This window comes from Chanodichthys erythropterus, chromosome 6 (assembly GCF_024489055.1).
Source record: "Chanodichthys erythropterus isolate Z2021 chromosome 6, ASM2448905v1, whole genome shotgun sequence".
In the NCBI taxonomy this organism is placed as follows: domain Eukaryota; kingdom Metazoa; phylum Chordata; class Actinopteri; order Cypriniformes; family Xenocyprididae; genus Chanodichthys; species Chanodichthys erythropterus.
Window position 1 is genome coordinate 15,115,333 of NC_090226.1, and position 11,809 is coordinate 15,127,141.

Here is an 11,809-nt window from a genome sequence, read left to right on the forward strand (position 1 = left end):
AACAATGGCTATCTGAGATGGAATAAAGGAGGCAGATTTCTATGGCACTGCCACCCATATCATAAAGGCCCATTGCGTCGCTTGCTGGCACAAAACTTACATCTCGCTTGAAGAAAGAAAGAAAAGGAGGAGTGAAAAAATTAGAAGAATTTTTAGGATATCTTTGTGGACAAAGAGGTTAGGACAGGGAGGGAATGTCATTCAGTGAAGCTGCATAAAGTTGTGATTTTCATTCGGTCTAAAAACTAAATGGCGCAAAACAGCTAGTTCTGGATGCAGATTCTGAATTAAGCAAGTATAGCATAGAGGCTAAAAAAGTGATACAAAATGTAAGCATTAGTAAACTTTTCACATTAAATAGTGACAGGACTTCAAAAAGATGGCCTGAGGACATTCTTCATCAAAAGTTTTTTGTTGTTTTTTTTTTGTTGTTTTTTTTCCTTCTCTGTAGAGAGACTCAGATAACACCAAAGTAAATGTTTAAAACTGCTACTGGAAGATGAGCAGGTGTGTGGAGCCTCACTCCATAAGGCTCAAGGCCATAGAGAAATAAAATACTCCTACACATTAATACTGACACAGGCATGTACACACATTCACTTATACGCAAGCAACCAAATAACATCCTTATTAGACAGTGGCTTACAGCTTTTATACCACTGAAGATCTCTGTGAGGCATATTTTTTATCTATACAAGTGAAACTTTAGAATCGTTCTAGTCTGATTGTATGAAAAACAAAAATTCAACCGACAACTCATTAAATAAACTGCTACTGTTGTGACATGCCAATATGGAAGCTTGTTTCTGCCACTGAATAATAATAAAAAAAAAAAAAGGTAATTGCAACTTTTTATCTCACAATTCTGACTTTTTTTCTCAGATTTGCAAGTTTATCTCACATTTCTGACTTTATAAAACATAATTGCGAGTTATAAAGTCAGAATTGTGAGTTATGAAGGTAGAATTGTGAGATATAAACTCGTAATTCTGAAAAAAAATTGGACTTTATATCTCGAGTTGGCGAGTTTATATCTTACAATTCAGAAAAGTCTGAATTGCGAGTCTATATCCTGCAGTTGTGAGTTTATAATGCGCAATTGCAAGTTTATCTCGCAATTCTGACGTTACAACTCGCAATTGTGAGTTTATATCTTGCAATTCTGAGAAAAGAAGTCAGAATTGCGAGATGTAAACTCACAATTGCGAGAGAAAAAAAAAGTCGGTAAAATTTACCTTTTTTATTTTGTGACGGAAACAAGCTTCCATATGCCAAAGAGCTTGCTAAACAAATATAATAAAGTCACTTTTTAAATAAATTAAAGTTATGAGAAAATAAGTCACACTGTGCTATATTAAGTCACAACTGTGAGATATAAAATAGCAATTGTGAGATAAAAAGTCACATTGTGATTTGCAATTTACAAGAAATAAAGTGATCATGAGAGACTTTAAGAGACTCTCTTAAACAAATACAGCTAAATGGCAGTTTAAAACTAGACAAACACTTTTCTTTTCTTCTGACCAGCAAACTATGACATAATCATCACAGAGTTATAGTTACTCTGTCACAGCTTCTAGTAGACATGTGAATTATGAAAACCGTGATGTAAAATGTTTTGGATGTTACTTTTACAAGGAGCTACTGCTGCCACCAAAGACCAAAAGTATGGGTCAGTGTGGCACGAGACGAGAGAAAGTGGAAAAGGAAAATAAAGAGGGACAGAGAAGAAGGAAAGGAAGAAGAGGCCACGGCGGCCTTATGTTTGACATTGGAAATGGTTTAGAGCAGAAGGAACTGGCAATTTCTATCTCTAATTAAAGGCTTTGGCTCACATGACTATGTACAGGTGCACCAACACCAGACTGCAGAGCCAGGAAGAAAGGCCTCCTTGTGTGTGGTGAGGCCATGCTCGCTCAGCGGGAGTCTCCACACACACACACACACACGCGCGCACACACACACACACACACACACACACACACACAGGATGCAGCCAAGGAGTGCAAACATTCACATTCATTACCTTCACTACAATTTCGAGCCCTTATTTCAACTGACAGAAAAAAACTATGCAAAGTAGTTATTTTACAAGTTCTTTCCTTCTCTCTTCCTGTTCTGCTTCTCTTGTGCTCTCTTCTCTCTAAACGACTCTCATTTCATTGTTTTTTTTTTTTTTTTTAACTTATGGCCATTTGTGAGCAGCTCTAATGGTCAGATTACTGACTAAGACAGCTATTTTTATATTCTTATGAAACTCCAGATATCACAAGATCTCAGATTGTACGAGGCACAAAAAATTGTTTCATATTGCCAGCCAACTAAACATCTTTAATATTCTTAGGGACAAAATGTATATTTCACATTTTCTTCTATGCTGAGAAGAAGAAAATGGGGAATTAGATATTTTTATGAAGATTTATAACATTTCTAAAATAAATAATGTAATTTATTAAAAATGTAAAAAAAAAAAAAATGTAAATACTAATTTTGCATGGGGTTATTTAACCATATGATGCCTGAATTATTACATTCTTCAAAACGATAATATAATGATTTGTTTTGAGACAATTTTATAATTTAATTTAATTTAATTTAATTTATATTATAATATATATATATATTTATTACATAAATATTCCAGAGGTACTTGGTGCTTCACTTTCATTAAATGTATGTTGTCATAAAAAATAAAAAAATAGAGGGTGGTCATACAGAATTATGGTTAAAGGTCAAAGGTGATCACCCACTGTGATTTGGATGTAACAACACACTTAAATAGTTAAAAAAGGGCTTTTAATAGATCTTTAGACATTATAGTGGACACCAGCATCAGAGGACAAAACAGAGTGGATATTAGTGTCACACCAAATCAATTCAGAGATTTAAATAATATGGTTTAACAGATCCACTTTCTTTTAGTAATAGTTCATCAATATTACATACTAGGATCTGTTAACAGGCATTGCAGTGCAGCCTGTGTCATTGATAACAAGGTTAAGGGGTCCTGTTACCCTCTGCGTCTGTAATGCATTTAGGGAAGAGTGTGAACAGAAAAAGAGAGTTTCAGCCAAGAGAGTCCGGGAAGTGAGGAAATTCCAACTGACAAACTGGATATGGAAGACACTGACGCATAGGCCAAAGAGCAAAAACAGCACAAGCCTCTACACGCTGACGTGTCACTGCAAAAAACAGTCACTTAGAGGATTATTTTGACTCAGTCTAGGCTGGGACTGCTGCTAAGACCGGACTTCAAGTGTGAGGAATTCAGTTAAGTCGGCATCATCTACAGGAATGAATGAAATCGCCAAGTGCAGTTCTGGATGACTGCATGGAAATATGAAGCCTGAGGACCAGATTTGGTTAAAAGATTAGTTCACCCTAAAATGAAATCACTGACTCACTCTCATGTCACTCCAAACCTGTGCAACTTGCATTCTTCCATTAAACACAGAAATTTTAAAGACTGTGTTGGTCATAATGTTGTCAAAAGTACTGACTTTGATACCAATTCGGTACTGAAATTTTAAAAATGTGACGCTTTGAGCACTGTTGAGCTGATTCGTAAACACCTCTGATTGGCCATTGCGTTCACGCATTCATAAGATATGTCTGTGATTGGCTACAATGATCAACACTCAAAAACACTTCATTAGCTCTTCACAGAGCGCTTGTACAGATACACACGGCGCTTACAAAGATACGACCGGTCCGCTGATAGACACCTGCTTTCAAATGCAAACACTTCCGTGTGCTTTCAAATGTTCCCGTGCGTTGATCATTGTAGCCAATCACAGACATATTTGATGAGCGCATGAACACAATGGCCAATCAGAGGTCTTTATGAATCCGCTCAACAGCGCTCAAAACGTCACATTTTTAAAATTTCAGTACCAACTTGGTATCGAAGTCGGTACTTTTGACAACACTAGTTGGTCGCTCTTTTGCATGCAATGACAGTATATGAGGACTGAAAGTTTCAAGTATAACAGGACACAAAAACAATAAAATTATCATAAATGTGGTCCAATAACATTATTTTTTAATGTGAGAGCGGGTGTGGCCACTTGTAACCTGAATGTGCAAGGCTTCCAGTGTCATCTAGGGGTGTAACGATACGCTCAGGCCACGATACGGTACGGTACGATACGATACGTATCACGATATTTTGAACAAAATGAAACTGAAATTCAAAAAAGATTTATTTTAAATAAATCTTACTTGAATTTCAGTTTCATTTTCATTAACAAATTTCAATTTTCCTTGTTGCACATACAAGATCACATTTTAAGGTTTAATAAAACTTTCTGTATACAATTTAACAGCTGAATACATCTGTCTGTCACTGAAAAAAAAATGTTAAAATTAACGAACTTAGAATTAAGAATCCTAAGGGACAGTTCACATATCACTTCTAAAAAAACGCGTGGAAGGCGTAGCCACACCACTTCTTCTTTCCAAAGCGTTTGCGCTCCCGTGGCGTTGGTCATTGCTATGCAACCAGGAACCGCGCACTCCAAGAGGATCAGGAAGTTTCAGCAAAGGATAAAATGATTTCTAGCCCTTGCATTAGCTTTACTACTAGATATATTTATGAAGATATAAAAACACCTTGTACAGCTATGATCAGCTGTTCGGCTGAGATTTCGATGTTTTGTTACGGAAAGGCCATAGCTGATTGGTTGGTTCTTGTCACATGGCCTGCGTTGGGCTTGCGGCATTCTGAAAAGTTGAGAATTTTTCTCCCCGATGTGCCTGGAAAATGCAGCGCATGCGTGTCACGACCGCGTTGCTTCCATTGTGAGCGCGTTTGCCGCATGGCTACAATTGAAATAACTGACTTGCACGCGGAAAAGACGCAATATGTGAATGGCCCCGCAGAACTTCTTAAAGCAAAGCATCGCAAGCATCTTTTACTTTTCTGTGAGCTCGGCTGTTGCTGTGGCACTGCAATGAAAGAAAGCCATGACTTTTCTCACGCGACCAAGCAAGAGACTGACACGAGAAACGTTTAAACCTGCTTGCAAGATTCGACACGTGCGTGAAACACTTACTGAACTAGAGAGCTGATTGAGACACACGCTTAATATGCAGTGATAAGCCGGCTTCTCTCACTGCTACTTCCATGTTGCAGAGTAGGTCACGTTGGCAGCTCATTGTAAAAGTATCGACATCACTCTGCGATACATATCGCGATATGATCAAAATATCGTACTTCGATATAACGTTACACCCCTAGTGTCATCTGCTTCCAGTTATTTTAGTGGTGCAAAAACAGTTCATTACGCTGCTTGAAAGTGCAAACTGGTATTTGTTATATGATTTATATTATCATAATCGTAAACATGCTGGATTGTAGTGGTAATAGTTCTACCATTTACTGCACTTTGTTATTATTCTAGTCATTTACCTATAGCGGCTAATGAATCCGAAATCCGCACTGCAAAATAAGGTAGATATTTCAAGTCTTCTGAAGTCATACAATAGCTTCGTATGAGACAGGCTGCTACAAATGGATCACTGATTCAGTCGGGATTCGGAACTGTGCGATTCATGATCAAATAATTTAATTTTGTGAATGAGATTAACTGATTCACTGAAAAGGTTCTGATAGCTAGAACAAATTATATAATTGGTACAACCCACTAAAAATGTATTTCAAACATGTGATGTTTGCAATAAATAAATAATTATCTAATAAATCTATATTAAATCTATATTATATAATATCTTTACATTTTTATACTATTCCCATCAAATAACTGAAAAGTGACAAGCTGTAATACTGTACAGAACACAGTCAACTCCTTGAGGTTTTGAAAACAATGTAATGCAGTTTGCGTCATATATCTGGTTGTTTGTACGTTGCACAAGATATGGGAATTGCACAAGAAACAACAGCTCAACACACTTCCTGAAAGTCAGGGTAGGCAACTTTGGGTCTTTTGCAAACACACACACACACACACACACACACACACACACACACACACACACCTGCTGCTGTTGAAGGTGCAGTAAATCCACCGGACTGATCTCCCCATTGGTGTCACCATTGGACCCGCCCTCTCTTCCTCCGCCATCTGATTGGCTGCTTAGGCTGCTGACTCCATTTTGATTGGAGGGTGTTGTTCGAATGGTCTCAGTTGCTGATTCTACCATCATCACGTGGCACCTTGCAGGCAAAAAAAGAAAAAGAGAAGAACATATTGAGTGACCATCAGGCATTGTTAGAAGTCCTAGGAAGCATGCTAAGATCTATGTAGGCAATGTGTTTTATCACAAAAGCAAATATACACAATAGCAACCAATAGCAGATTCACAACCAACCCCATCAGAAAGTGTTTATCTGCAGTAGTAATATGGTGACACAGCTGCTAACCTTGATAAGAACTTAGTAAACAAGCAGTGCGCCATACATCCATTTGGATATACCTAAAGAACCACCTGAGCCTCTAAACAGCCAATGGCAGCCAAGGACACAAACGCGGAGGAAGGCGCAACGAAGGTTTGCCTGAAGAGATACTTGTGTCAAACTAAAATGGCATTGTGCCATGAAAGAGTTGCATGCTTTTCCCTTTACCAAAGGTTACAATACAGAGCATCAGCTCTGATCGAAGGACATTTGTCTTTGACAAAGTGTTGATGCATCCAACACAGTGACAAAGAGGCGCTGTCAATTAGAAAACATTTGCTCAAAAGAAACACCAACCTCTAGTGTACCTTATTATCAGCAGTACAAAAACACAAGCAACTTCCAATAGAAGAGGAATGCATTTAGTATCTTTAAGAGGTAAAATGACTGGAAGAAGAAATAAGCCTTCAAATGAGTGAATGATTCAATGAACAGATGACTTATTGACGTGTATAGCCTTTGTATTGACATGAGTGCTCCTGCACTAAAAAATAGTTTGTTGTAATTTTTTTTCCCCTGATATATTAATTATTAACTTATTAATAAATTAAGAAATTAAGAAAAAGCCAGTAAAAGAATGAGATTCCTAAAAAATAATTTAAAAAAACATACTAAGACGTTAAATATTAAATATTTTGGCTGGGTTAGTTCAGGGTGTAAAATATCATATGGCACAACCCCCTAAAAATAATGATATTTATTAAATTAATCATATATGTAAGCATATTATACGCGCGCGTGTATATTATATATATATATTTTCCAAAACCAAAAGAAACATGAACACAGAGTACATCTAACTTGACACATGACTCACTAGATTTTTTTACTACATTTGCTTGCTTTATTTTACCTTGGCCACGTATTTATCATTGAACTGTTTACATAAGCAATAAGATATTCATTTAAAAACATTAAGATCAACAACATAGAGCATTGTGGGAATGGTACTATCTACACATGCAGTACGTGATGTGCAGTAAAGCTCGCCACAACAACAGCTGAAGACTGCTAAGACAGAGATAGAGAAGACTCTTTACCCGCTTCTACACCCAGATCCACCATACACTGGGAAGTTTTGGAAACTCGAGGGTGCTTTTACGGGTCCAACAAGTTCACAGTTGGAATCACTTAAATGCACCTGGTTGAGGAGTTATATACTTCATCCAAAGCTGTCAACTGAAGCAGTCACGCGAAACTCGCATGACTGAAGAGGATGCAGGCATGTCTTGTATCATGGGGGATGCAAACCAAAGATGTGGGTAGTTTTATTGGCTATAGACCCATGAGGAACTGCGTGTGGTTAATTTACATCCACCCAAACCATTTATATCACTCAGCTGTAACATGCAGGGGACAATACCAAAACCCCAACAACAGCTTTCAAAACCCACTTCAACTTCTTTTCATCATGACTAAAACCTATTTCATAATTTGCAAGAAACCCAAACTGTTCAAGAGATGCAAGACTTGTTGCATCGGAGAGCTTGAAGGAACGAGCAGCTGCTGAGCGAGTGCATCACTGCCATATTAAGCAGCCCGAGGTGTAAGCAAGCATGAAGCCTTGTCATATCCCGTAATGGGTGTATATTGCCGCTATAATGGAAGGTCGTAAATAAAGCAGCCCAATAAATCTGCACAGGGAACCTTTGATTATGGCTGTGAGACAGAAGTTTGCAGCGTCTTGTAATTGTTTTTGGCAGGCTCATCTGAGCCGCCAATGTTGAGGCTTGCCGCATCTTGTTTAGCCCCCGAAGCCCCTCTGGCTGAACTTTGACCTGTGAGAACAGAGGAAGATGCATTTTTCTTTTACAGGGGAGTGAACAATATAGAAAGGGTGGGCGTTCTTCTTCAGATTGAAGAGATAAAATGTGCATTTGGGGGAGAGCTTTTGCCTTTTAATTGGGACGGAAGAGAAATGGGACCCAACTTGCCTTTGCTTCAGGGACGAAAACACACAAAAAATAAAAAAATAAAATCAGCTCGCAACAGATAAAACAAAAATCCCAGGACCAGCGTCTTTGCGGCATGGTAACGCAATACATTGGCTATGCACTGAGGTTTTCTCTTTTTTATGTTCTAATATCAGCAGATTTTCTTTGGCACTTACAAGAAAGGGTGGAGGGGGTGGTGATTCATTCTCTATCCTGTTTCTGCAAGTACTGAGGCTGCAACAAGGGATCATGGGAACTTCTGTGACTGCCTGTTAAAAGCTGTTTATATTGCTGATGCTGAGAGTTGCTAAGGTAAGATAGCAACACGGGGATAAACACGTCCCTGAATTCTGATTCGGCTCCAGAAGTGCATATTAGCAGTAAAAAGTGAAAGCTTTGTAGCTCTGCTGATTTTTTTTTTTTCCTCATCCGTAATAAAAAAGGAAGTAACGCAAAAACAAACAAGGTCAGGAAATGGAGAGATGGCGAAACAAACCACAGTTTATCTCATTCATGACTAAATCCCATCCTCCCCGAAGCAAAGATTCTCCTTTCCCTCCTTTCTCTTTTTCTCTCTTCTCCGTCTACCCCTGAGGCAGCTGCAGTTCCGTTCCTGTGCTCAGGGTCGGAGTCGGCGGCTGGCACGGGAACAGAGGATTCCGAGAGAGCAGGGGGTTGAAAAGACGCCGTCTGAGCCAGGTAGGCCAAGGGGCGGAGGTCTCCTGGGTAAATCTCATACAGGTGGGCCGTCACTTCACACCCTCTCAAAAAATAGCAAGCCCAGCGGGGACTAAAAGCTTCCAGTACTCCGACAGGGTCAGAGGTAAAAGGTAGACTGTCTGTTCCCAGCTCCCTTTTTTATTGTTTAAGGAACACAGTTTGCTAAAGAAGTCAACACTATTAACGTAGACAAAGCATCAGGTGTTCCTGCCTAAATGAACTTGAAATTAGCTTATGCTTTTCATGCAACAAAAGTCAATGACGTATAAGAGCGTCCATGAAAAAGAAAAGAAAATTTTGTTTAGAACATGTCAAAAATGAATTCAATGAATCGTGGTGTAAAAAGAAAAATATTTCCTTACACCTTTAATACTTACATACAGATCTTAATCATTAACTCCAAAAAAACTAAATATATTTTTCAAGGTTTTTGGGGAGCCACACCACATGACATTTTAAAACCTGAATTAACTAAATTAATTAAAAACATGTATATTGAATAACAAAAAAAAGAAAAGAAAAGAAAAGTAAAACATACTATGGAAGTCAATCTGTAAACATTCAAATGATGCCAGTCTCAGTGGCTGGAGCACAGATTCACTGAAGTGGAAGTCTATGTACCTCTGAACCGGAGTACCTGCTTTTACAGTCTTTCATGGCCCGGTTGGCATGCCCGAGAGCTTTGAAGAGGATTGAGGCTGTCAGATCCAACCGGCTGATCCCAGATCAGCACATCTGCAGCCCCAGACTGTGGATTGGACTCATCGTTCCGGTCCGACTCCAAAACACAAGCCCCACTAATGCCCTCTGAATTCAGTACTTCCAGCCTGGATCATTTCACCAGAATGAAGATGGTAAACGGCCAGCGCCAAGTTCAGATGGTCTGTACAGCGCCAGCTAATGGAATCAGTCTTTATTATTTCAGATGAAAATGAGTATATTTCAAATCCTTCACATAAAAGCTTATTACTGGCCTCTAAAACATTGAAAGCTCTATAACGGATAATTGACTGTGATACCTGAAATTTCATTTTACACATGTTTTGCTTTTTTCCCCTCTTGTTTGGGTCTCAGTGAAAGAAAATATGGCAAACATTAAACCGGGCTAAAGATTTTCCTTTGCAGTGAAAAGGACTGTTCAAGAAGCAATGTTTAAAATAATGCAAGGATTCAAGCCGTAACTCACTTGGCAATGTCGACAGACTGGTTTAAATTTGCAACTTCAGCTCTCCAGCACACACCAGAGCTCCATTTAACTACAAAGAGCATTACCCAGATCTAAAAAGAAAATAAAATGGACATAATACAAGATGACAACTTTGACAATATTTATAAAAATGGAATACCGCTTTATTCTGCCAGTCCTTTCCCACTTTTTTTTTTTATCACCGACTCATTCATTTACTCCATCTTTCCTGTCCTGTTCTTTATATAGGAACTCTTCAAGGCATATGCGGAACCATTTCCCATTTTTTCAGCAGGGCTGTTAGCTTTATTTGTCTTCCTTTGCACCTGTGGAACAGCTCTTTCTGCACGTTACGCACACGCTAGCACACACAGACACCCGTCGCAGTGTTTTTTTTCTTCTTTTCAGCAGGTTACCAGATTAATAACTCTTTATCATGTTAAGCCTTATACAGGTCTATTTATATAAGTCCCACAAAGGCTGTTTCTAGAGCCTTGCATCAGCTCACAGGAATGCTCTTATTAATAAAACAAAGAAGAAGCCAACATGATTAGTGGAGACAGCCACAGTTGTGCCAGCACATCTCACGTCTTCTCCCTCAGGCTACTGAAACAACAGTCCCGCAGAGAAGTGAACGCTTCGTCAGGAGTGCGCCGCCTCTGTTTGTCACCAAATATGATTGAGCAATTCAAAGTCCACCTGAGCACACGTAACAACTTGCTCTGCTCCAAAATCTAGTGAGCTGCCTATAAAATGAACATTTTAAGACACCACAGGTTCAACGCAAGGCTGTTTTTAATTATGCTGTTTACTAAGATACTTCATTTTGGCCCATAATGCATTACGGCGAGGTACTGTAGCTCAAACAGTTGCGATTAGTTGCATTTCAGGAAATGCACAAACTATAAACAAAACAAAACAAAACAAAACAAAACAAAACAAAACAAAACAAAAAACAAAACAAAATAAAATAAAATAAAATAAAATAAAATAAATAAAATAAAATAAAATAAAAATAAAATAAAAAATACCTTAAATGCAAGAAAGTTGCTTATTAAAAATAAAGTTCAGTGGGAAAAAATCTGGTGAAAAAAAATGAAAAAGGTGAAAAATGTTTACTATTGAAATGCAAATCTCAGTGAAAAAAATCCAAAATGGCAGATGAGAGGAAAAATGTTTATAAATGCTTATATATTCATTCAGTACTGAGAAGTGTTTATAAAAAGAGCTATGTGTAATTGAAAACACTATTTATTTTTAAACTTACAGTATCAAAGTATCTCACTGGTAGCTTAGCAAAATGCTAAGAGCGTTTCAAATCAGTCACATAGCAGCCTATGTAAGCAGTAGGGAGCGGGTTAGCTCACTAGATTTTGAAAAAGATACTTTTACAAGGAAAAAGTAAACATCCAGACTGTATAAAATATCAGTTAAACCGCTTAATTGAAGTCTGACCAAAAAAAAAAAAAAAACTGTTTCTGAAGCAAAAACACATTCATTGTGTTTATTTATTTGCCTCATCAGGAAGAACTACTCTCGGGACACCAACATTCA

General features: G+C 38.1%; 1 protein-coding gene across 2 annotated transcripts in view; it reads right to left on the reverse strand.

Moving 5' to 3' along the window:
• foxp4 (forkhead box P4) overlaps positions 1–11,809 on the reverse strand; it is a 142,152-nt gene that overhangs the window by 93,557 nt on the left and 36,786 nt on the right. For both annotated transcript variants that reach the window (XM_067388220.1, XM_067388219.1), the window contains exon 2: positions 5,998–6,175. In XM_067388220.1, the coding sequence (XP_067244321.1) occupies positions 5,998–6,165 (168 nt within the window). In that variant the 5' untranslated portion in view covers positions 6,166–6,175. The remainder of the gene's footprint in view (positions 1–5,997; positions 6,176–11,809) is intronic.